At 47.6% G+C, this 27,001-nt stretch overlaps 1 protein-coding gene across 3 annotated transcripts in view; it reads right to left on the bottom strand.

Annotated features, from left to right (window-relative positions):
• Positions 1-27,001, bottom strand: part of ACSS1 (acyl-CoA synthetase short chain family member 1) — a 64,662-nt gene that overhangs the window by 21,727 nt on the left and 15,934 nt on the right. For 2 of the 3 annotated variants that reach the window (XM_049650114.1, XM_049650113.1), the window contains exons 3-6: positions 13,589-13,788; positions 6,428-6,603; positions 5,880-6,032; positions 1,230-1,377 (exon numbers count right to left, since the gene is read on the bottom strand). In XM_049650114.1, coding sequence (XP_049506071.1) covers positions 1,230-1,377; positions 5,880-6,032; positions 6,428-6,603; positions 13,589-13,788 — 677 coding nt within the window. The remainder of the gene's footprint in view (positions 1-1,229; positions 1,378-5,879; positions 6,033-6,427; positions 6,604-13,588; positions 13,789-27,001) is intronic. The other variant, XM_049650115.1, reaches the window with a different exon arrangement.

Genomic DNA, 27,001 nt, shown 5'->3' on the forward strand with positions numbered 1-27,001 from the left:
GCATCTATTCTAACTTAGTTAGAAATCAGACAACAGTTACTGTGTGCTGGATACATGCAAACCCCTGTGTTCACAGAAAGGAATCCAACACCCATCATTGGGATAGAAAGGGAGCCCTGTGGCAATCATCACCCAGCACACCCCACATCCAGGGCTGGTGCATTTGGAAACAGCCTTCCCCTGGCTCTGGATGGCTGCATCCATGTGGTATATCCCAAAAGATACAGCAAAGATTGGTTCAAAGGGATATCACTGTGAATTTTAAAAATAACCCATGTAGCACTAACAAAGAACTTATGTTCACACTTAGATGTCTCTGAGGTTGTGACAGGTGCTTCCCCTGGAATAGCAGTGGCCACAACTGAGTGAGCCCTGGGGAGCAGGGCAATTGTCCAGCACACACACACACACACACATACCTGGTCTCCCACAATCCCCCTCAACTCACCACCATGGCTCTACACATGGAGTGGGCTGAGCTTCGAGGGGTTGAAGTGATGGGCCTGAGATCACACCTCAGGTGTGGCCCTTAATCCCTCACTATGCCCCCTACATAATCTTCCTAGGGTGCATCTAGTCCATCAGGAGGCTGAAGAGGAGCAGGGGAGGTGACAAAGTTCTACACACATCATTATTAGCACTGTGGAATGCTTGGCAGAGCCACCACAATTCAACTGAATTATAACAAATACTTGGGGTTTTGTGCTGCCTGAAAGAGAGATGCCAAGGTGAGCAAGATGTGGGTCCTCAAAGCAATCTCAATTCATGTAGGTGGCTCCAGGACACACACAATGCTCTCTGGCAGATGTCCCTGAAGGCACAGGCAGCAGAGCTGGAGAAAATCCCCCGTCTGTGGTAACAGGAGGCTGGCAGCTGGCCTGGGTGTTAAGGGCTGGATCTGGTCAGGTGGCCAGAGAGGGGAGAGGGACAGTGCTAAGGGGATGGCCCAAGGCACCCAGTTTGCTAGCGGGACAAGAACTCTGGAGTGGGTTGTCCTGAGACAGCTTCCAGTGACAAATCACACTCCCATCTACTGCTTATCTGATCTTACTGCAGACATGGCCCCTGGCCCCAGCCCACCTGGCAGAGCAAAAGGCCTGGCAGCTATGCCACGTGACCACAAGGACCACAGCCGGGACAGAGTGAGGGAATCTACTCCACCCTCCTGTGAACTTCTCCTCCTTCCTCAAGCTTCCTCCTGGGGACCCTATTTGGTCCCCAGTCCTCACCAGCATCAGGGTAAACTGGGGTGCTCTCAAAAAGGACAGTGGTCGCTCCATTGCACAGGGGTCCATACACCACATAGCTGTGTCCTGTGATCCAGCCAATGTCGGCCACACAGCCAAAAACGTCGCCTGGCCGGTAGTCAAACACAAGCTGCAGAAACAGGAAAAGAGGCTGTCAGGAGCCTGTCACCCCATGCTCCCATAAGTCACTAACAGTGTTCTATAAATGCAAGACACAGCTGCTCCCAGGCCACCAAGAGCAGGAAGAATAAGTGCACCGCCAGAGCTCCATGAAGCTACAGCAGTAACAAGACAGAGTTACTGCCACACACAACATGCGGATTCTCACAGATGACAGTGAAAGAAGCCAGACCCCAGGTGTACACTGTATGAGCCCCAACCCAGCAAAGCTGATTTGTATACTGGAGGTCATGCTAGTACTAGCCCTGCTGGGGGGCTGCTTGCCAGTGGCATGTCAGCGCCTCTGGGAGCTGGAGACGCCCCAAGTCCTGAGGCAGGTGGTGGCCAAGTGTGTATCCACAGGTCGAAGCTCATCTAGCCATATGTCCAAAATAAGGGCACCTTTCTGCATTAAGTTATACTCTAATTTTTTAAATCTCAAAAACTGCCAAAAAAAACAAAACAAAACAAAACAAAAAGCCAAAAAGACCAAGAAATGCCTCAAGCATCATCAGTTTCTGAGAGCCTGAGCAGGGAGACATGCGCCTCCTGCATTCTTGCCACAGGGTCCAACCTGAGCCTGACCTACCTCTGGATACAAATGCCCCTTTGCAGGAAACACGGAGATCAGAGGGACAAACCTCTGGGTGTTACAACAAAGTTGAAGGAAACGGAAGAGATGGAAGAGAACCAACAGGTTAAAAAGGCTTAAAAGATATATTAAAAAAAAAAAAAAACAGTAAGCCACAGTATCAGGGGATGCATGTTGGGTGACTAAGCTAGAAGAAGGGAAACACGGGGCAGTGACACTATCAAAGTCAGAATATGGGGGAGGGGCTGTGGTTGGACAGGCCAGGAAGGGCTTCTGTGAGGCTGACAGGACATTTCTCCACTCCTTTTTTTTAAATTAATTTATTTAAATTCAAGTTAGTTAACATACAGTGTAGTATTCGTTTCAGGAGGAGAAGCCAGTGATTCTTCACTTATATACAACATCCAGTACCCCAGTGACATTGCACTTCTTTACTGAAGTGGGTTGCCTTATAATAATTCAGTAAGCCACACATAGGATTTGAGTGGTTTTCTGGATTCTATTCTGTATTCTGATCTATTTTGCAATAAAAAGATTTCTTTTAAATCTTCGGGCGAGTGGGTCAGAGTAGCTAAAATGAACAAATCAGGAGACTATAGATGCTGGAGAGGATGTGGAGAAACGGGAACCGTCTTGCACTGTTGATGGGAATGCAAACTGGTGCAGCCGCTCTGGAAAACAGTGTGGAGGTTCCTCAAAAAATTAAAAATAGATCTACCCTATGATGCAGCAATAGCACTGCTAGGAATTTACCCAAGGATACAGGAGTGCTGATGCATAAGGGCAGTTGTACCCCAATGTTTATAGCAGCACTTTCAACAATAGCCAAATTATGGAAAGGGCCTAAATGTCCATCAAGTGATGAATGGATAAAGAAATTGTGGTTTATATACACAATGGAATACTACGTGGCAATGAGAAAGAATGAAATCTGGCCTTTTGTAGCAACATGGATAGAACTGGAGAGTGTTATGCTAAGTGAAATAAGTGATACAGAGAAAGACAGATACCATATGTTTTCACTCTTATGTGGATCTTGAGGAACTTAACAGAAGACCATGGGAGAGGGGAAGAAAAAAAAAAAAAAAGAAGAGGTTAGAGAGGGAGGGAGCCAAAACATAAGAGACTCTTAAAAACTGAGAACAAACTGAGGGTTGATGGGGGGTGGGAGGGAGGGAAGGGTGGGTGATGGGTATTGAGGAGAGCACCTGTTGGGATGAGCACTGGGTGTTGTATGGAAACCAATTTGACAATAAATTTCATATTAAAAAATAAAAATCAATCAATCAATCAATCTTTGGGCGAGTGGACCAGTTTCTTGCTGCCACAGATCAATGTGGAGAATCCCCAGGAGTCTCCAGACAGTATAGTGGTCTGGAGATGGGCAGGGCCCTGTGCAGCTGTGTCCCAAGGCAGGGGGCTGGGGGGATTATTTCAAGGAAGACTGTGGTTTCACAGCACTAGAGCATCAGGACGCCCACACCCAAAGCCCCACAGCATTTGGGACTGAAAGAATGTTTAATACAACTTGGACCAAATTGCCAAGTCTTTCATGGGGCTGAAGATTTCTCTCCCTGCAGTTCTGGGAAGGGTAGCAAGTGCCTGGGGCCAGCCATGCTCCAAAGGGCCTGACCCTACTGTATACCTCCAAAATCTCTTCACACCCTTCAGAGCCAACTGTCCTTATCCCCTAGAGAACCACATGTGTGCATACTTTCATCTATAGAAGGCTCAAAGTTTCTATTCCCAATTCTTAAAAAAAAATTCTTATTGAAGAGAAATTCAAAAGATGGTCCCATGCCTATACTCCGACTGCTTTTGCTCATGTAGACTGGGTCCTCCAACAATTTTGGTAATTATTATTACTAAAAACTAATCTCTCTCCACGTTTACAGCTTCCCTAATGTTAACTTCACTGTAAACTGGTGGAAAGAATTTGATCTACTCTGTGACTTTCTTGGTATTTGGTTTCATTAGCTATATTTTCCAAAGTATTTTTACTTACATGATGTGTCAATCCTTCAACCTTCCTCCCACCACTGAGAGCTGAAGAGGGGTGGGGTTTTCCAGTTGAGAACACTGAGGTCAAGAAAGGTTCTGTGGCATGCTCAAGGTCACCCAGCAGGCAGAAGACAACTGTTCTAATATGGATTTGAGTTCAGGTACTTGTCTGCTCAACATCTGTCTTTCTGTTTTTCAACATTGTTAGTCCTGGGTGTGAGTAGCCGCCAGTGGGACTGGTGCAGCACCACTCAGAGACTGTGTGATGCGCAGTGTGCATGCTTGCTACCTGCCTCCCAGCACCTGCTCCTCCCCATTCATTTCAGGAGATTCACCTCCCACATGACCAAGCCTGACCAATGAGCACATTCCACCCCCACCCCTAGCCACAGTGACTGAGGCAAATGGGGCCCTGACTGCAACCAGGCCAGTGATTTTGCTGGCACTATGAGGCTCTCTCCAGTCCCTGGGAAGGAATGTGGTCAGCACAGAGGAAGGGGGCCAAGGAAGGAGAGATGCCACCACGCGGGACCAAAATCGGAGCCCTTCTTGGATGGGCCTGGGCTTGCTGGTCACCTGGCTACTCAGTTCCCTTTGCAGCTGGCACCAGCAGTGCAGTTTTGCCTTTTGCAACAGAGAGGTCCATAAACACTATCTTGAAACCAAATCCTACCTGGGAAAAGTCAACTACTCCCCAAGTAACCAGGGATGCCACATTAAAACACAACTCCCACAACCCACCAATATTCAAATCAGTACCGATTTTTTTTCTTAAATGTTTATTTATTTATTTTGAGAGGTAGTGAGTGCAAGCAGGGGAGGGGCAGAGAGAGAGGGAGAGAGAAAATCCCAAGCCGGCTCCATACTCAGCATAGAGCCAGATACAGGGCTCAACCCCACAAACCATGAGATTATGATCTGAGCTGAAATCAAGAGTCAACACTTAACCAACTGAGCCACCCAGGTGCCCCCAAATCAGAACTGATTTTTTAAATGCACTTATTGGAATAAAAAAAATGACATACCATCTGCTTTATAGGCCCTAAAGGATGGCCCACTATAATATAATTGCCATATACTAAATTTAAGTTTCCTTACAAAAGTAAATCTTTTTCTAATTTTACTTTTAAAATGTGGCCCCAGGGGTGCCTGGATGGCTCAGTCGGTTAAGTGTGCAACTCTTGATTTTGGCTCAGGTCATGATCTCACGGTTTGTGAGATGGAACCCCATTAGGCTCTGCGCTGTCAGCATGGATTCTCTCTCTCCCTCTCTCTCTGCCCCTCCTCCCCCCAGTCTCAAAATAAATAATTTTTTTTAATAAAAAAAAAATGTTTTCCTTTCTTTTAACATCACAAGGAAAAAAAGACCTTTTAAGTAGAAGAGAACATTTTAACATGTAATAGTAACATATTCATCTCTATAACAACTCAGTTGTAAAACATGAGTTTTGACATTTTTTTTAGGGAGGGAGGGGCCCAGGATGGCCTCAGCACCTGGGCCCCTGAGCATCAGAACACAGCTGTGCCAGTGAACATGTCAGACCTGGGGAGGGCTCAACTCTTACAGAGCAGGCAGACAGCACAGACACAGGTGCAAAGGGGGCTAAAGACCTGCAATGAGTCTCAAATTTTCGATCCAGACTCTCCCAACAAGGACAGAACTCAGCCCCCATGCCTACCACTCGCTATGCCAGTGCTACAACTCACAACGGCCCTACTCCTGAGCACACAAGAAGAAACATTAGCACCTCATGCATTCAGGCACTATGTTACAGCAGGAGTTCTAGGTCTAAATTCAGCCTCTCCTGGCCCCCTGCTCAGAGCCCTGCCCAGGAGGTGGGACACCCCGCACTCTCAACCTTCCCCACCAAGGCCCGTACCCTGTGCGTCACAGCGGCATACAGCAGGTAGCCCGCCTGCGTGTGGACGAGTCCCTTGGGTGTTCCGGTGCTCCCCGAGGTGTAGAGCAGGAAGAGCATGTCCTCACTGCTCATGCTCTCTGGAGCACAAACAGTGTCCTCCTTGGCCATTTCCTAGAAGGGGGAAGACACAAACAGCCCCATCCAAGGCAGTTACCCTCTGCCCCACATTCACCCATCCTAAGAACACCTCTTGCCCAGCTGCTGCAGGCCTCAGCAGACCAGATTCAGTTCACGTGCTCTACTCTGCCCTAGTTCAACTCCAGATGCAGAGAACACAAAATAAAAGGATGAATCTGATCATTTCTATTCCATTAAGTGTTTCAGTATGTTTGTGGTATTTGAGCTCCATCTTCCCAACCAGGATGTAAGTCCATCAGATACCATCAGGGAACCCTGAATATTGCTGGGGGACCCAGGTTGAGAACCACGATCCGACAAGACTCAGACCCAGTTAACCCAATAGGAGTTAACCTCTCCTTAAACTGTACAATGTGAGACAAACCCACCTGCTCGAGTGGGATGTCCAGACGCCCCATGTGGACCTTGTTGTCCGTCCTGTGAGCCACCAGGACATGTTGGATGGTCGGGCAGTGCTTCACAGCTTCATCTACTATCTTCTTCAGCTCCACCACGCGTCCTCCCCGGAGTCCTTGGTTGAAGGTGATGACCACCTTGCACTTAGCTAATGGAGACAAACAGATATTTCTGGTCAGTTTCCTTCCCACTATGACTCTCACAGCCCAGACTGACAGCCACACAGTCCAGGCCTAAGAGTGTGATACACAAAGTCCATTCTTGAGTAAAAGAGTCAGCAAAATGTGGGGGGAGGGGGTCTGCCTGCTTTGTGATCTTTGTGCTCAATGCAGAAATGCCAGGCCTTTTCCCAGCTCTGAAGGGGAGACTTCCACCATTCCCTCCCACCTGCCCTGGGAGCTTTCCCAGGTGAGAGGCCATCACACTGCCCTCAGCCACAGCCACTATAGTGGCAAAGCAACATTAAGATGCAGAGACCAAGAAAGCTGGGCAGCCAGAGACCAAGCCCCAACATGTCCTGTGTGGCCCCAGCCCTGTCCAGGGTCAAGAGGCTTCACTGCCCAGAAAATAGAGGCCACACACCAGTGGGTGCCAGGAGCTGCCAGTCCCTACCCTTGCCTTTAACTGAAGGAGCTCCAAGATTCACACCTGCTCTTCAACAACCTGGTTAGGCTTGGCCAGGCCCAGGGCAATGCAGGGAAGACCCAAGCTTCCACAGCTGACCTAGGGTGGGCCCTGAGCAAGGTATCAGGTACAGACAAAAACTGGGCATCAGAACCACAGGCAAAGGAATGATCCCCCAACCACCAACATCGTGCCTCAACCTGGGATGACCCAGAGGGATCAAGGCTGCAGTGGGCTATTATATAGCTGGTCCCTAAGGAAGATCCCAGAACAAATACTCAGCTGTAGTACTAACTGCCAGGGTCCCACACACATCCCCAGACCTTTTATCACTGCACCAAGGGCTTCTTCCAAAGCCAAAGGAAGAAGCACTAGGGGATTACACAAACCCAGGAGCCCTCCACCAATGACTCAAGAGCTGGAATATACATACCCCAGGTCCCTCACATGTGGTGTCACATCCTGACACATGTGGTTCCATTGCCTCCCAGGGCTCCCTGAGGGACTGAGCTCCGGGCACCCACTATGGATGCTTGTCTGGTGGATTCCTCTTCCAGCTCCACTCCCCACTGCCCTACAGTGCTTCCCAGGACCACCTCCCAAATGAACTGGCTACCCTGAGCTCTTATCTCAGCATCTGCTTCTGCAGGAGCCTTGACTGAGGCACCAATCTCCTTCAGCTTTTCAGTGTGAAAAGTGCCTTCTAGCAACATACTCATTCTTTCCTCCTCCCAAGGGCGCTAGAGATGACATGACCTTGAGGACCACCTAAGAATTCTCTCAGTCCTTCTCTGGGTCACCCAGGGTCAGATAGATACAGAGTGCTTGCAGTGCCCAGGGCAGTGTCATCCAGCTCTGCACACCAGAGGCCCCCAGCTACACACTCTTTGCTCCTCAGGCCTTGGCCATCGGTCACCCTGGGACAACTAAATCAGTTGGGCAGAGTCTGTCAGAGACCACCCTGGCCTACATCCTGGAAGCTGGAATTGGTCCAGGTAAACACCTAGTGGGGCAGGAAGAGAGAAGATCCAGCAGGTAGAAAGAGACTATCCTCAAGGGGATGATAGACAAAGAAAGCTCAGGATCGCCCAGGAGAAAGTAGTGGCCCCAGCCCATCTCAGGTGTTAGAATCACATTATGTGGGTTATGGCCCCTCCGCAGCCTCCCATGGCACCTGCCTTGTTCCTGGCACTCACTTGTCCAAGGCTTCCTGCCCAAGCAGTTCTCCAGGGCAGGAACTTGCATGCACATGCCCAGTCCCTAGGAGGTGCTTGGAGAGCACAGCTCACTCTGTGGTTTCCCCCCACCGAGGCTGTGTGATGGGCACAGACCAGATCAGCGTGACACTTTATCTAGGAAGCTTCAATTTTACCTCCTTGGTTTTTGAGCAGGTATTGGCATCTATCTTCATTTCTTATTGCTCCCATAGCCAATTACCACAAACTTAGTGGTTTGGAAAACTCATAATTTAGTTCACAGTTCTCTAGTCTAGGTGAGCTTGATAGGGTTCTTTTCTTGGAATCTCATGCCCAAAATCAAGGTGTCAGCAGGCAGAGTTCTTATCTGGAGGCTCTGGAGGAAAGTCTACTTCCAGGTTATTCCAGGTGTTGGCAGAACTCAGCTCCATGTAATTGGAGGACTGAGGTCCCCATTTCCCCATTTTCCTTGCTGTCATCCAGGGATTGTTTTCAGATTTTAGAGCAACCTACATCCCCCGGCTTGTGACTCTCTTTATTTTCAAAGCCAGCAAAGGCAGGTCAAGTCCTTCTTATGCTCTGAACTCCCCTTCTGCTACATGTCCTCTGCCTCCAACAAGAGAAAGTTCTCTGCTTTCCAGGACTTATGTAATTAGATTGGGCCCACCTGGATAATCTCCACATTTTAGGGCCCATCCCATCTTCTAAGCCCTTTTGCTATGTAAGGTAACATATTTCAAAGTTTGGGGGGATTAGAGTGTGGACATCTGTGGTGGCCATTATTTGCCCCTACCTACAACCTCTCAGAATCATCCTCCTGTTGTCCTCTACCCTCCCCACCATACTGTCCTCTCTCTCTATTCCTCACACAGCCTAAAGCAACAGAGAACATAAAGGGAAAAGGAGTGGTCAGAGCCTGGATGCCAGGCCAGGAGAAAGAAACTTTAGACTAGAACACACTGACTGAGGTTGCCATGCCTAACTCATAATGAGACCCTGGTGGCCATGTCACACTCCCACCCTGCCCCTCACACTGATGGATTAAAGGTAGTGGCAAATTCCTTCACCTGGTCTCATAGTACTTCTCAAGTAGAAGTAGAGTCCTGGTCTCCTTCCCTTGAATTTGGAATGTCCAGACCGGTTGAACCAATGGAATATAGCAAAAATGATGCCAAGTGTATTCTGGACCTTGCCTTTAGGGCAACTGGCAGTTTCCACTTCCTTCCTCTTGGAACCATGAGCCATCATATAACATGTCTGACTGCCTGAGGTTGTCTAGGTTAGTCATACAAACAGGCCACATGAAAGAGATGCATGGCAGGCTCCAATCATGTAAACCAACCAGTTTATATACCAGATTACATGGAGCAAAAAAAAAAAAAAAAAAAAAGACATTCTCACTAAGCCCATTGCATTCCTGCCCCCACAGAATCATGAAATATAATAATAAAATTTACTGTTTTAAGCACTAAGATTTGGAGTAGTTTGTTACACAACAATAAATGACCAAAAACAAACAAACAAAAAAAAAAAGCCCTCATTGACACAAACAACTGTCCCAGTAGAGTCTTGTCCCTGGAAATGGACACCTGAACAGACGTACATGGAGGCTGTAGGTGTTGGGTAAGAGCCTCTTAATGGTAAAGTTCCAGAAAGAAGTTACAGGAGTTTCCCCTGCTGAGGGCTTCAGATATGACCTGGCCCCTACCCTTCCATGGCCTGTTGTTTAGGATTTCTGAGGTTCTTGGATCTGCTCCAGCACCCAGCTACTGAATCTCCAGGGCCCACTGCTTTTGCTTGTTTTAAAGAATCTTAGGGCACTTGGGTGGCTCAGTCAGTTAAGCATCTGACTTCAGCTCAGGTCCTGATCTCACAGTTCATGAGTTGAAGTCCCACATTGGGTGAGCTTGAACCCTGCTTCAGGTGAGCACAAGCCCTGCTTCAGGTGAGCCCTGCTTCTCTCTTTCTCCTTCTCTGTCTGTCTCTCTCTCTGCCCCTCACTCACTTGTGCCCTCTCTCTGTCTTTCAAAAAAATAAAAAAACAGGAGTGCCTGGGTTGCTCAGTTGGTTAAGCATCCAACTTTTGGTTTCACCACAGGTCATGATCTCATGGTTCATGAGTTTGAGCCCCACATTAGACTCCACACTGATGGTGTGGAGCTTGCTTGGGATTCCATCTCCCTCTTTCTCTGTCCCTCCCCTGCTCATGCTCTCTCTCAAAATAAATAAAAACTTAAATAAATAAATAAATAAATAAATAAATAAATAAAACATCTAAAAAAAAAAAGAATCTTAACAGAAACACTTGACAACCATGACCATGTCAACAAGAGAGAAAAAGAGCAGCCTAGTATAATGCTAAAAGCATGAACTCTGGTGGCCCAATGCCTGGGTTCAAATCCTAGTTCTGTCATTAACTAGCAATGTAACCTTGAGCAAGTCAATTAACCTCTCTGTGCCTCAGTCTCCTCACCTTCAAAAACAGTAGCCTCCCAACAAAGAAAAGCCCAGGACCAGATGGTATTATTGGTGAATTCTACCAAACATTTAAAGACAAATTAACATCAGTCTTCCTCAAACTCTTCCCAAAAACTGCAGAGGAGGAAACACTTTCTAACTAATTCTATGTGGCCAGCATTACCCTGATACCAAAGTCAGATAAACACATCACAAGAAAAAAAAAAAAAAAAAAAAAAAAAACTACAAGCCAATACCCCTTATGAACACTGATGCAGCAATCCTCAACAAAATGACAACAAATTATATCCAGCAGCATATTAGCAGGATTACACATCATGACCAAGGGGGAATTTATTCCTGGAATGCAAGGGTGGTTTGACACATGAAAATCAAGGATGATATACAGATCATTGGAATAGAATAGAGAACTCAGAAATAAGCCCTCACATATAGGACAAATTAGTTTTGACAAAGTGCCAAGGCCATCCAATGAGGGGGAAAAAAACAGTCTCTTCAGTAAATGGTGCTGGTACCACTGGATACCCAGAGGCAAAAGAATGAAATTGGATCTCACACCATACCCCCAAAAAATGAGCTCAAATTGGATCAAAGACCTAAATATAAAAGCTAAGACCATAAAACTTTTAGAAGAAAACATAGGAACAAATCTTCATGACATTGGAGCTGGTAATGGATTCTTGAATAATACACCAAAACAACACACAACAGAAGAAAAAATAGGTGATCCAGACTTCATCATGATTAAAAACTTTTGTGCATCAAAAGACACTATGGAGAGAATGAAAACATAACCCACAGAATGGGAGAAAATCATTGCAAATTATAAATCTGATAAAGGTCTGGCATCCAGAATACATACAGAGAACTCTTACAACTCAACAACAAAAAGCAAATAGCCAATTAAAAAATGGACAAAGGGCTTAAGTAGACATTTCTCCAAAGAAGACATACTAACGGACAAGATGCTCAGTGATATTAGTCATTAGGAATGTAAACCAAACAAGATGCATGAAAAGATGCTCAGTGATATTAGTCATTAGGAATGTAAACCAAACCCACAGTGAAAAACCACTTCATACCCACTAGGATGACTATAATTTTTTTTAAGTAGGCTTCACACCCAGGACAGAGCCCAATGTGGGGCTTGAGCTCATGACCCTGAAATCAAGACCTGAGCTAAGATCAAGAGTCAGATGCTTGACAAACTGAGCCACCCAGGTGCCTCTATAATTTTTTTTTAAAGTAAAATAACAAGTGTTGATGAAGATTCAGAGAAATTAGAACTTTCATACATTGTTAGTGGGAAGGTACAACAGAGCAGCAACTTTGGAAAACAGTTTTGCAGTTCCTCAATAAGTTAAATATAGATTTACCATATGCGCCAGCAATTCTACTCCTAGGTATATACACAAAAAATTGAAAACAGATGTTCTCATGAATGTTCACAGCAACTCTATTCACAATAACCAAGAAGTGTTAACAAGTCAAATGTCCATCAACAGATGAATAAATCAACAAAACATGGTACATCCATACAGTCAAATTTTATTTATGGAAAAAAGAAATGAAGCAATAATACATGCTACAACATGGATGAACCTTGAAAACATTGTGAGTAGTGAAAGAAGTCATAAACAAAAGGCCACATGTTATATGAGTTCATTTATATGAAATACCCAGAATAGGCAAATCATTGGCACAGAAAGCAGATTAGTGGTTGCCAGAAGCTGGGTGGAGGGGCAAATGGGGAATTCCTGATTAATGGGTATGAGGTGTCCATTGAGGGTGATGAAAAAGTTCTGGAATAGACCGTGATGGTGTTTGCACAACATTATGAATGTGCTCAATGCCACTGAATTGTATACTCTAGGATGGCAATAACAGTAATAAAAAATGAAGAAAAGGAGAAATAGAGTATTATCTCATACCATATTTACAAATACAAAGTTAGTCAAATTTAAGGAGATGACCTTTGCAAAGTATTTAGAACAGTGCCTGGCACATAGTCGGTGCTACAGAGTTTAAAGAGAGAAAGAGAAATGAATGACAGCACCAACCCTTGAAAGTGGAGGGAGAGACACAGAATGAAAGTAGAAAGGCTTCCCAGCCCTTCCTAAAGGTAGTCAGCAGGGTTCTGAGAATTCTGCCCTTTAGCTCTGTTCACTACCCAAAGGCAAGTCTTCAGTGAGACACAAAGAACTCTCAGTGACCCCCATAATTTGGCAATCTTCTTAGGGAACCAGCTCAGGGGACTCTCTAGGATCTTACTAGAACAGCGGTCAGACTTTGCAGACATGGGGTCACCATCCATACATTCAGCTCTCCCACCAGAAAAAGAAGGGAGACATTATTGTTCTGCACACTGTTCAAAAGACTCTGACCTACCTGTAGACAGAAAGCCTTAAAGATGCAACATAAGCCCCTACCTGACTCCAGGCCTCCAGAAGTGGTCCACCCACCCTCTCTCATGATGAAAGTCTTCTAGTTGTTGACCTGTGAGACCTTCCCCATACATCTCCAGCCTTATCTCACCCTACATGTTTTTTCCCTCCTCCACCACAGCCACGCCAACCTCCTTCAAGCCCTCACAAGCTGTGCTCCTCCAACCAGTCAGCTGGTACCTAGCTGTTCCCTCCACCTGGAATCTTCTTTCCCTTCTTCACCTCATTGCCCTCAGATCTCAGCTCGCAGAACTGAGAACTAAATGCACATTCAGCCATGTCCCTGTCCCTGGTGGTATCTGTCATTTGTGTGACTTTTATTAATATCTGTCTAAGTCCCTGATGGCCAGGCCCCAAGGAACAAAGACCAGGGTCCTTCCCATATGCTCACCATCATTGATCCTCCCAGCCAGGGACTCTGCACTGAAGCCAGCAAAGACAACCGTGTGGACAGCTCCAACCCTGGCACAGGCCAGCATTGCAGCCACAGCCAGTGGTGAAACAGGCATGTAGATTGCCACACGGTCCCCTCGACGGATTCCATGTCTCTTCAGCGTGTTGGCCAAGCGGCACGTGGTCTCCAGCAGTTCCCTGCAGCACAAGGGAGAGAAGGGCATCAGAGATAGGAAAGGGCCAAAACACAGAGTAATTTGGGGTGGAATAATTCTGTAAACAGCAAGTACTGTACACCCAGCAGGCATTCAAGTGCTTATTGCATGGCAAGATCTTTTCCAGAAAATAATGTTTTCAATTTTGTAGGCTGTTACAGAGATTCACACCCATATTACTGTGGTAAAATGGCTGTCCTTGTGTCCATTTACAGTAGGGCTTCTCAACACAGGGTCCAAAGCCTAAAATCATCATATCCCTGAGACTTCTGGAAATGTTCATCCTCAAAAGAGATCTTCTAAGGCCTTTAGTGGGGAAAGTAAGGCCCCAGTTTTCTGAATCAATGCAGGCCATCAAGTAAGGCTCTAGCCAGGAGGGCCCAGGCTCATGCAAAAGACTCCTGTTCTGCGTAGCCACAGCAAATAGGGAGGGAAAGCAGGTCGCAGGACAACCAACCATCCTGTAGTCCCAAGGAATGGTTGTGGGGTAGTGACAGCACCGCCTTTTCCTCTGGGCCAGGCACTGAATGGGCTTGGCGTGATGGAAATAGGCAGAGCATATGCAGAGGCAGCCTGACACCCACCACCTGGCACCTCTCCTATCCATGAGACCCTTCCCTCCACTCCCAGGCTAATCTTGAGGTTCTGCCCGCCAGTCAGAGCACAGCATCTCCCCGGAGAAATGGATTGGTTTAGGGATTGACATGTGACCCAATCCAGCCCAATCAGAGTCAATGAGAGTCAACTCTGGAAACAGGGAGCACACGCAGGCACCGCCCACTTGACTGTGGGGCAGGAAGTGGAGAAAAGGCAACCCTGAGAACTAGGCACTCCCTTCCATCTTGTTCCACCAGCTGACCCAGCTGACCCTGGACTTAGCAAATAGCCAGTCATTTTGCCATTTTTGTGTACACAATTTGATTTTGTTATTTAATCACGGAACTAACACGGAAAGACAGAATGAGGGCAACCACCTGAACCACACACCAGCCTCTGCATCACTTCAGCAGGCCCTAGTGCGGCAGCACCGACTTCCGCAGGCTCTGGAAGCCAGAGGCCAGACCCTCCAAGCTTCACAAAGCTCCTTAAAAGTTTGTGTGTCTAGTTCCCCTCTGTTCGTCAAGGAGAGGGCTCCAGAGAAAGGCCAAGTTCAACAAGAGGCCGCCTAGAAACACCAAAGGAATGAAAATGAACACTCCCCATTTCAGGCAGAGACTTCATGGGGGCCTTTGTTTCTTCCCAAAGCCATCCTACAAGGAGACCTAATGAGAACAAGATCACAAGCCCAGCCTGCACTTTGCCCCCCAACCAGTGGTTCCTGCCCAGGCTGGCACCAGCCTGCCTCTTCTGCAGGATTTCATCTTTTCTCCTTAAAGCTTTCAGGACAAAGGCTCCATTCACTCGTGCCTCACCCACCCCTTGCCTAAGTTTATGATGAAGGAAAGAGCAGTTCCTGACAGTCCCCAACACCAAACTCCCCAGAATCCAGAGCTCAGAAGCACTCCTACTACTCCAGGGAAGGAGGATGACAGCCTGTGACAGTACTGAGGAGGTAGCTATGGTCAGTGATGCAGGAATAATTCAAGTCCAGTGCAGGCACCATTTTCATAGCTAAGGATTTAAGCTTCTGAGCAGCGCTCAGGGAGATGGAGGCTTGAATGTGTGTTAGGCATATGGTGATGAAATTCGGTCCTTATCCTGCAGACCAAAGGGAGCAGTCAGAAGTCAAGGAACAAGTATGAACTGTCTAGACAGAGTGGCCTGGGTTAGCTTTCTATAGTAGCTGTATTAACATGGCAGTTTACCTTTCTCAGCTGCCATGTGATCATGTGAGAAACAACAGGTGACATGCACCTTGTGTAACTGTCACAAGTGTTAATGACAAGCGTCATCCACCCAGGACCCTGCCAAACATTCAGTAAGCATTACCTTTCCCATCAGATGTCTGTGTTTAAAATATTTTCTAAAACCACTAAAATCAACTTACTACTTTGGTTAAATCCTAAGATGTTAAAAATTCCATTCCAAACACCACAGGGTTAGAGAGAAAGTATCCTCCAGGACCACAGCTCTGACTAGAGAAATGCAGACACATGCATGACAGTGTGAAGGGCATTTATCACCTCAACTTCATGCTACAGTCGCTGAGAGCAGCAGGGAGAACTTTCTGGAAAAGTCTGTGGTAAGGAGGAGCAAGGCAGCAAAGAGGAAAGGAATGGTGGATTTTCCCTACAGGGGCAAGAGTCACCTGGCTGTTGTAGGGCAGTTGAGCTATGGCCCTGGAAGATGGTCTGAAGACCAAGCTGAGGCAACCTACATGTTCCCTGGAGGATCAAGGGGTATCAACATGTGCTGGACCCAGAGCTGCATCCAGTGGGTCCCATACTCTTGCTTCTGCATCAGAAGGAGCAGTTTCTAATAAAGAATTTGATCTGGGTAAATCTCCAAGCACACTCCCCTTCCTATGCACTCTGCCAAAGCCACAAACCTCAAAATCAAAGGGCTCCTTGAAGGTCAGATGGTGCAGCCTCCCTGGGGTCCAGAAATCTCGTTGCCATACTTTTGTCCACAGTGGCCCAGCCTCTGTTTCAGCATCATACTGCTGGAGGTCACCATCTCACCAGGCTGCTTCTTGCTTTGTCATTTTAGTAGAGAAAGAGTCTTCCTAAAATTGGACTAAGTTTTGTAGCCATTCAAATTCCAACCATCAGTCTTGGCTCAGCCCTTTAAAGCTACCCAGAATAAATCTAATTTGTCATTCAATAACACCCCTTCAAATTCTTCAATACCCCCACCCCAAGAAGCCTTTCTTCTCCCAGTTCTTTTATTCAGCCATCCATGACCCCACTTACTCTCTGTAGATATACCTCCAGGTTACCAAATGGACCCCTACATTCCCATGGTGTCTGTTCAGTGAAGAATATGGGTACCCAGACCCTTAACCTCAACAACTCTACATTTAATAATATAAATTAAGAGCACATTAATTTCCTCCACACTTGTACCATTGGAAAATATGATCAGCAAACCTGGGTCTTCAAATCATTGAAAAATCAATGTCATTTGAGTGATCATTCTACGTACTCAAAACCTGTTCAAAAGCATGTTCTTGGACATTTGTGACTTCTCAAAGACTCCCACAAACTAAAATGCTACTATTTCTGTACCAAAAAGATAAAGCAGCCACTCAGAGGCTGGTGCTTTGGGATGTCACTGCAGGAAATACTGGCTTCCTTGTGCCTACAGGGTCTTTCCAAGGGAGGGCAACATACAGCTTTCTGAGAAATGATCTCACTGAAGTGAGTTAGTTATATTTTCAAGTGCAAAGGGAAAAAGTAACATTTGTTTGTCAGGTACTGAGCAAGATATCTAAGTTTATCTGCAATGTAGACTCCTCAAGGCCAAACCTTCAATGTGGACATATGGAAATAATGTGCACAAATACATACATTTGGCATGGTTTTCATGGTGCTTACTACCAGCAAAACGCTGACTGACCTTGGGAAATGGGAGGAGACATTCTATAGCCAACTGTTAAACATCAGCAGAGAGTAATGTTTATATAATGCTAAAGACATAATCTGGCCTCAAGTATTTGTAAACAACATGACACTTGTCAGCAGGGATAAAGGCTCCCTGGCCCAACTCAGTCCAAAACAGGACACAGCTGGAAACAGAGTTCAGAAGAAACCAAGGAAGAAATACACTGATATTTATTTATTTATCTATATTCTAATTAAAGCTGTTTTTTCATGGCTACTATTTGAAAGTATCTTTCCCTCCTAGCCATTTCCCAATCCAGGGAAGTAAGAAAAGCTGTGTGTGTGTGTGTGTGTGTGTGTGTGTGTGTGTGTGTGTCTTGTATTTAAGAAATAAACAAATTAGGAATGCATGATTTGCTCACTTCCTATAATTACTCTGGCTCTTAGTGTTCATGAACTAGATACTTACCCCCTTCATTGTCCATCTGCCCCACTAAGTACAAGCTCTACTTGGGTAAGGATTTAGGGGATATTGCCTTCTTCCCCGTGCCTAGAGCTGAGCCTAGTTCATAGAAGGCGCTCAATAAATATTTGTTGAATCAGTAAGAACAGCAGATAAGTGAGAAATGATGAGAACTCTGGCATATGTAGGACAACTTGGGCCTGTGGTCTTATCATGAGCACCTGTCCACTCTGCAGACGCCTTCTGTCTCTCTGTGCTAGAAAAGGTGAGGCTGGCCATCACATCAGTGTCACACTGGCAGGATGTCCTATCCCTTTGACAGCAAATGGGAAGGACTACTCCCACTGATAAACTACCCACAGCTACTTTTCTCTTCATTTTCTTATGCCAATAAGGGAAATAAACCCAGGCAATTAATGTCAATATTGTGAATGTAAGGCTTGTGACAGACACAAAGTACTTCATAGTCCCTGCTCCCCAGCAAGCCTGGTACTGACAGAGGAGGGGCCAACTCCAGGGTCTAGATGCAGAACTTGAAAGGACATTCATCTTGCTTCTCTGCAGTTCGATATTCTCTTCAGCAAGCCATTTCAGGAAGATGGGATAGTAAGAGAAGAAAGGGAATGAGAAGAAAGCATGAGGATCCCTTCCTCATACAGGGTTTGCCTGGAGGGCCAGATGGGGCATGGAGATGGCTCATGAATCTCAGAACCAGCTCTAGGAACAAACTCCTTCCTGTGCGCAGACCCCTACTGTAGCCACTAAATCTGATTTACTGGTGATAAAATTTGCTCACTCTGCCACTCACTACCACTGGGAGAATAGACACCCAGGAAATGGGCTAAATACGTTCATAAACCAAGATTGATATTTCTTATACATAATCATTTGTTTTCATGACCATGACCTTTAGCAAAGAAAAACTGCAGTGGAATATAAAATAGTAGCCACACTTAAAGATGAAAAATTTGCCAAGGAAGGCCCCAGACACAGGGTTTTCAAGAAATAATAGCTGAATTGCCACTGGTAACACTAGGTCAACCAGTGAACCTGGGGTCACTACAGCTGCATGTTTTCTACCTTTCTACAGAAACAAGTGTTTGGCAAACAAGTGTATTTTTCTCGAGGCTATGCTGTAGTTTATGGAAAGTACTGGATTTGGGGAGCTAATATCTCAGGACAGTGTCTCATCAGAAGTCAAACTACATCTGATCAGAAACGGGTTCCCATCCCAGCTCCCTATACACTTGGGGCCTTGACTGTCTCATCTAGACAACAGCCTAATAACAGGACTCATTACCAAGGTATCTGTGAGGACTGCTGTGGTCTGATGTGTGTGTCCCCAGATTCATACATGGAAATCCTAACCCCAAAGATGACAGTTTACGAGCTGGGGCATGGGGTCATGAGGTGATTGGATCATGAGGATGCCCTCAGGAGTGGGGTCAATGCTCTCACAGAAGAGATTCCACAGAGCTCCCTTGCCCTTTCCCACAGGAACAATGTGAGAGGACAATGGCTATTACCCAGGAAGAGGGCCCTCTGCAGAATGCAACCATGCTGGTGCCTTGATCTTGGACTTCCAGGCTCCACACTGTGAGAAATAAGTTTCTGTTGTTTATAAGACACCCAAGATGTGGTGTTTTGTTACAGCAGCCCCAAAAGATGAAGAGAAGGACCAAATATGAAGTCCCATGCACATTTAAAGGGATTCTATAAACAGTAGCTATAATTATGGCAGAAAAAGAAACTCAGTGTAAATCAGTGATTCCTTAATAGAAGTGGGTACGCCCCCATGCTTCTTCTCAGGAGAAAGAATAAAAATCCCAGTTTGGTTTTGTGTCAGTCATGGTGTCATTAGCTCAGGATGAAAGAGACTCAAGGATATTTGAATGCCTTGTGTTGAAGCCCTCATCTGCATAGCCCACCTGTTCTGTACCCTCACAGCAGGTGGCAACAGGAAGGCTTCACCTTGAGGGGGTCAGTGGATTTGAGAAGCATGTGTCATGCACAGTTGGAACTGCCTATGTCCTGCAGGTCACAGGCACTCAGCCCTTGGCCTTGGTTCTGAGAGGTTGGAGGTGCCATGCTCTGAGCACCCCACCTGTCTGTCACCTACTGTGTCTCCACCATCTCCACTAGCTGCCCCACCTTCTCCAGCAACACCTGTCGCCTATTGTGAATACAAGGAACCTCCTCTCCAGGCCAACCATGACTACCTTCTAGTTCCCTCCCCAACCCCCACATGTTGGCATCCAGAATACCTCCCTCCTGCCTATCGATCCCCCCATTCACATTTTCTTCCCATGGAACAACGGTAACAGCTATTCAGTGAATGTCCAGTGCCTAGGACTGCTCTGACTGCACACACCCATTTACCCCTCACAACAGCTCATGGGTATGAGCTGCCATCACCACCACCCCCCTTCCATCTCTTGGATAAAGAAGCTGAAGCAAACAGAACTTAACTGACTTCCTGAAGGGGTCAGGGCTGGATTTGAACCTGGAGTGGTTCCGAGGGTCCTGCTCTTAAGCAGTTTCCCCCCACCCCACCATAGGCTTCAGCATCAGGACAGCTTGTTTTCCATGGCAAAGCTTCCCAAATTTCATAATTTCTGCTATCTGCCAACTCTATTGTTATTTATGTAACATTTGGGGGAGGGTAGTTTATTTTTTAACATAAATTATTTTTAAGAATAAGCTAAAAACTCTAAACTTGAGGCTGACCTTGTTCAAAAGGAAAATTAATAAGAGCAGTGTTCAAAGCCAGCTTACTGTAGTTACATGGAGGCTTTCTTGTAATTAGGATGGAGGAGAACAAGAGAGAGGATGGGGATGGGGGTGGGGTGTACTTTTCCTTCATGAGTCTGTGTTTGGCTTTGCATTCAGGACCACCTGGCCAAGGGTATTCCTTGCTAGGCATATCTAGGTTGAAGCGTTCACCCTAAGTCTTTCTCTCCTGCTCTGACACAACCCGACATGCAGTCGGCCTCTAGACAAACCCCTGTGGAATGGAGGTAACAGTCACACTTGAAAAAAATCTCTGTCCTAATTAACGCCTGATTTCCCCTCAGACCTCAATGCTTGGCCTCCAGACAAGTCTTGTCTCCGGAAAAGAGTTCTTTCCTTTCCAGACCCAAAGCCTAGTTCACAAAACTGAGAGAGCCAGATGCCAGGCTAGGCTAGCGGCCCTGGTCAAGAGTGCGCTGGTGGACTCCAGTCCTGGCCACCAGCCCAGAAAACAGCTGGTGCCCTGGCAGGACATTCACCCACTGGCCGGCCAGGCGTGTTTACTCCCAGGGAAAGTCACAGAAGTATGTCCTTTCCCTGGTGGAATCTGAACAGAATGAAGTTTTAACTTTCTAAAAACATTCCCTTTTCCCTGGTTTAAAAAGAACAAAAGCCACAGGATGTTTTTCAGGTCCCACTCCAGGTTCACATGTCCCACATGTGGTGTGGCAGCTCTTTCCACATTGCTGCCTGGACAGCAATGGCAACAGGACACAGGGCAGCAGAGCTCACGCCAACACTTCCAGACCAGACAGGACCCAGGGGTTCCTCTATTTCCAGGCATTCCTGTGAGTCCGCAGAACATTCCAAGTTAGCATGCAGAGTAAAGTACGCAAGAAGACACAGCCGCACCGGTGGCAATCTGGAGGCTACAAGAATTTGGTACGACTGCCTCAGGTCCAGGGTGCCTTCCTGGCCTCTTGGTAGCAGCTTGGAGAAACTGCTAAAAAGAACAGGGGGTCTGGGACACCAACTTCAGCTCAGGTCATGATCTCATGCTCTGTCTCTCTGTCTTTGTCTCTCTCAAAAAATAAATGAACATTAAAAAAAAAAAAGAATAAGGGGTCCATGAAACACACTATTGTGCTGCCAAATGTTTAATAACAAATTATCTCGGTGGGGTGGGGGGAAGCCCTGATTTATAATAGCATTTGCCAATTATTGTGGTGTGAATATTCCCCCCATGAAAGATTTCCAGCTACCAACACGATTTACTGACCAACTGAGCAAGGGGCCAGGAGGGGGAGCCCCTGTGACACCATAACTCACCTCATGAGCCCCCAACACCCCAAAAGCTGCCTGTGACCCCCATGGAGGCTGTCCGTAAAGGTTACTTCAACTGTTTCTTTCATAAAAACAGTAGTTGTTGTTTGCTTATTTAACTCATTAATAATCATGCATTTAATAATAAACAAATAATTGCTAATAGAAATTTAAATATTCATTTGGAAGGAAAGGGAGGAGCAAAATGCACACTCTTTCTTCCACTCAAGCCAGCTCCTTTTTCAGGCCATAGTCTCTCTGACCCTGAGTTTAAGGCACTGCATTCTGTGTAAGTTCAGAAATTGGGCTTTCTGAGGCTTTCCCCCTACTGTGCACATATACTCCACAGCAACCCTGTCACCAGGGCCCCTGCAGATGGCTGCTCAGCTCAGCCCTGTTCAAAGGTACCTGCCCCAGGATGCTGGCTGCACACCCCTTCTGAGGGGCACCCTTTTGGAGAACCACAAAAGTGCCCCCATTTGCACCAGCTGGTAACATGCCAAAGACCTCCTCAAGTAGAACACTAGACTGGAAAACTGTCCCACAGTTTAGTCATAAAGCCCAGAAAACTAACAGGTTTATAATGTGAGGATAGAAGACTGCCCTTTTGGAAAATGGCCTATCCTGCAATGAATCCATATCTAGCCGGGCCTACCTTGGTGAAAGGATTAAGTGAGTGACAGGGTTAAGATCAGAACCTATTTGAGCAGACCTTGAACTGCTGTGGCACACACAGGAGTGACTCAGAGGGTTTGTTCACCTGCACCAGGAGAAGGACCACCAGGCCCCACCTGAGTGGCCTGGGATCTGGGCGGTTATAGGCCCGGTCCTCATACTGTTACATTCAACTGCACAGGAATCGAACAGAATCAGGGTCCAAAAACCCATGCTGGACTAGACCTGCCTGCAGTCACCATGCCTTTCTCTCACTCGGCATCTGTTCCAGCCTCCTCAGGACGCACCTGCCACCTCAGACACCTCTCATCTGGAATTCTGTGTAGGACTCAGGCTGCACCTGGTAGCTGCACATGGGGAGCAATTGCAGTGTGGGCTGCTGTTTTGCTGCAGTTTGGGAGATGCTGGGGTTTTCCTGGAGAGATTCCACTAGCTACAAAGATGTCAAGAGAAAACTGAGCAGCTGAGCCATCAAAATCGTGGTTTCCTGGCCCCGGACCAGAGCCACAGTGGTGTGTTTTGAGGACTCAGCAGTGCCTGCGGGGTCTCCTGAGTCCATTCTGATTGTGCCAGAGGGTGAGGCCTAGAGTCAGCCCAAAGGCTTTGTAAGCACTCTGTGTAAGCTCCCTCTCTGCTTAAAAGAGTGGCACTGACTTCCCTTTTCTACAGCTGAATCCTAACAGATATGTTCCCTATGATGGGTGCCAGCAGCTGTATAACCAGAGATGTATTTTCAAATAAAGCTCCCAGGCACCCCCAGGAGATCCTGACTCGGCAGGGCCCAAGCAAGTCTGGGTCTTTATTGTTGGAAACCTCCTCAGGGGAGTCAGGCACACCCTGAGCTGGAAATCACTGCTTTAGATGATACCAGAATGACACATCACTGAGGTGTGGAGACCACACGGAATTTCTGAAGATGTCTGCATCTGATAGGACCCTACATGCCCTCTTCCAAATTCCATGTCCTTGTTGCCACATTAACTCAGTCAAAACTTGTCTTGTCCCCAAGACTTCATCCAAACAAAACCAGCAGGGAGAATGGGGATATGCTAGCCCAAATGAGTCACCTTATCTGCCAAAGGCTCAGAAACCTCACTCCAGCCCTCTCAGAGGAAGTTTACATGGATTTGTTGATGGAAAATTGTCAAGCCTCTCATTCAAACCTGACCCGCTGCTGTTACCACATTCAGATGAGGTGCATGACAGTCTTGGGCAGGGCCAGGAGGAAGAATAGGTCCAAGACAGCCACGGGAGGCCCAGGACAAAGAGTGAAGGGTAAGAGAGTGCCAGGCCAGGCAGCCCCTGTTCTGACAGCACCCATCTGTCATCCCTCCCCCGGCACCCATGGCATCCCCCACCCTTGCCTCTAAGGTGTTCCAAGGCCCAGAGCACCCCTCACACACTTTGCTTCCTGCCCCTCACTGTCCCACAGTCACGGCAGGACTCCACAGCCCTTAGCCCCGCCTTCTTCTGTAGCTGACCCTTGTCCCTCTTCAAGGCCACCCAGAGCATGCTGGCACTGACAAGCCTCCTCCTCTCCAGCTGATGTTAGCACTTAATGAACGTGTGCTTAAGCAGGGGGTGGGGGCAGATGCTGGGAACACAGGGTCCTGGTCAGTAAAAGGCTATTGTCAGCAGAGCTCACCCTCTCTGCACATACCACCAGGAACCACCAGAAACCACCAGGAGTCCAGCCTGTCACCAAGTTAGTATCGCAGAGCAGCCAGAGGCCCCTTTACACTGTCACCTCCTCTCTCAGGATGGAGAAAGAAGACTCAGATTCCTCAGTACGTCAGCTAGAGCCAGACAAAGCTGAACTCAAACCCCATTTCTGACCTTTCCAGGTGGGTAAGCTTGAGGATCCTGGAAGCTCACTGGGACCTCAGGTCCTGGACTTTAAAACCAAGGATGACCATGAATGTGAGCTAAGATCATCAGTGTGAGCTCCTGTCCAATCAGCCAGGGGCTACCCCGAGACATCAGGGTCAGACGTGACTTTTGGAGGATGGAGGCCTGGACACCCCATTCCCAGTCACCAGGAATATTCCCAGGAGTTGTTCTTGGTGCCCTTTGTTCCAGGCAGGCCATGGACAGAAGGATCCAGCCTGGCAGGCACTGGAGACTGGACACTGGGCTGAGCATGGGAAGGGACCCCCCGCCCAGGGCACACCCACGTGCCACCTACCCACTTTGCCCTCTTCTCAGCCCAGCCCCAGACTGGGTGCCCAGAAGCCAGCACTGCAGGGGCCACACTGCTGGGGACTGGGCCAAGTGCAGTGCCATATGTGCCCCCCAGCAGTGAGGGCCATGCTTCGTCACCCTTCCCAGGGGCCCAGCCAGCCAGGGGCCCACTCCCTTCTAGCTGTGCGTCGATTTTCAACTCTACATTGGACAGTATGTCTAACCTCATTGTGACCCCTTCCTTCTGTATCCACCTAGCATGAGAGGAAATGGGCACTGGGAGGGAGAGGGGGCAGAAATGAAGATGCAGCCCCCTCGATGTGCACTTCTGGACAGGTGAGGAGGTTCAACCACTGCCCTCTGTGCCCACAGTGCTGCCCTGATGGAAACCAACATGGGGAAGGGCCATGTGACACCACACGGCCACCCACAGTGAAGCTGTAAGTCAGGCTCATCCCACTGTCTTGAGACTCCAGAAGCAGAAAGGAAAAAAGTCACAAACGACAACACCCAGTCTTAGAAGACGCCTCCCCAAACTGTCCCCACTCCTCAGGAACATGCATCAAGCCCCTTCCCCACCCCAGAGCTTGACTCCCACCCACCCTTCAGGTGTGTGCTCCCCCGTCCACTCCCACCCCAGGGCCTGCACCATGCCCTCACCAGGTTGTGCCCCTCCACCTCCCACAACCCAACCATCCCCCAATAGTCCCTGCATGGCAGAAGAGGAATCCAGCTCCAAGGGAGGCATTTGCTTAAGTGTGCTCCCAGAAGTAAACCTCTGCCACTGTTTGCCCCAGAGAATTCTCAGAAGGGTCCCCATCAAGGAGGTTTCCCTAGCCATGAAGATAGACACTCTCAGGGTACAATATTCCTGCTGTAGTCCCAAGATTTGGCATTCTAAAATATGAAATTCCAAGAGACTTAGCTGGTTCAAAAGAAGAAGAAGAACAATAAGTGATCATGTATAGAAAGATTCAAAACCCTTCTCAGTTTCAACATCTGGAGCCAAAGTCTTAAGGAAAGATAAGTACACAATCCAAGTGACCCAGGGTTTCTACCAGATCCTGGAAGTCAGCATGCGGATTCCCGACCAAGTTTTGCAATCAGAGTTACTCAGAGGTCAGCAGGGGAAAGAGTGTGCCCAGGGCACCTCCCTCCTCTTAGTCAGGGAAGCCAGGACACAGCACATGAGCCCAGGGCCTCTGGCCTCTCCTCCCCATATCCAGGGGAGCCCACTGAGCAAACTGACTTTGCTCTGTGTGACAGATGGCCCGTGCCATGGGAAACTTCACTAATCACAGGGCTGTTTTACCCCAAAGCACCTAACCCATCAACCTCATTATGCCCATTAAGGATCCTCCTCTTCAACTGCCCTAATATTTTAACAAAGGAGTCTGCTCATTTAAGTAATTAATTTGGGGGCAAGGAGAAGAGCAAGGAGCAAGGGTTGGGACCACAAGAAGGAGAAGGGGCTGCCTTTTAGCTGACTAGAGATTGTTCTCCCGAGGTGAAGTCCTCACTCTGAAAACGCCACCCCACAGGGCCACTCCATGCCTTTCCATCATCAAATCTGAAATCCTCATCATCCCAGACACTGTTCTGGGCTTTTGTTCCCCATGCCCACACTCAGACACCCAGCAGAGGAGAAGGATGTTTCCATTTTGCAGATGAGGAGACAGAGGGTCAGAATGGTAGAATGACTTGCTCAAGGTCATACACAGCCAGAGGACAGAGCAGGCACGGAGCACAGGGTCCATCCACCTCCACCCTCCCTGGCCACTTCACCCTACAGTGCCCTCACCTGCCATTGTTTCTCTGTCTTCATCATCACACTTCCCCCTCTTGTGCCTCTCAAAACCCAGCCCTCCTCAGAACTTCCCCAAAGCCTTCTCCAACCTGGTGTCCATGCTGGAGTCCTACTTCCTACTGCTGGAATCCAGAGGGACCCTCCTTTCTGTCACAAACAGGGCCAAGGAAACAAAGAAGCCTGTGTAGGAGGTGCCTCCAAACTGCAGACCTGCCCCACAGCTCTATGTGTGTTGGTCTAGCTGCCCCAGAAAGAGTATTCCCTGTGGGCCCCATCTTGTATTCTCTGTGGGCCCTCCACATTAGGCACAAGGCTGTGTAGTCTCAGTAACACCCAGTGTCTGCCCACCATGTCTGGGAAGAAAGCCGTCTCCTCAGTGTCCATCCAGGGGTTCTGAGGCAGGGAGGGTAGAAGGAGGCCTGACATCCCCTTCACTCCTCTGGACAGGGGTTCCTCACTGTGTACACCTGCTACCAGTAAGAAGATGGAACAGCCACAGAAATCACCCCTTCCAGGGCCCTGACCCATAGTGAAA

This window comes from Panthera uncia (genome assembly GCF_023721935.1).
Source record: "Panthera uncia isolate 11264 chromosome A3 unlocalized genomic scaffold, Puncia_PCG_1.0 HiC_scaffold_11, whole genome shotgun sequence".
NCBI classification, from domain to species: domain Eukaryota; kingdom Metazoa; phylum Chordata; class Mammalia; order Carnivora; family Felidae; genus Panthera; species Panthera uncia.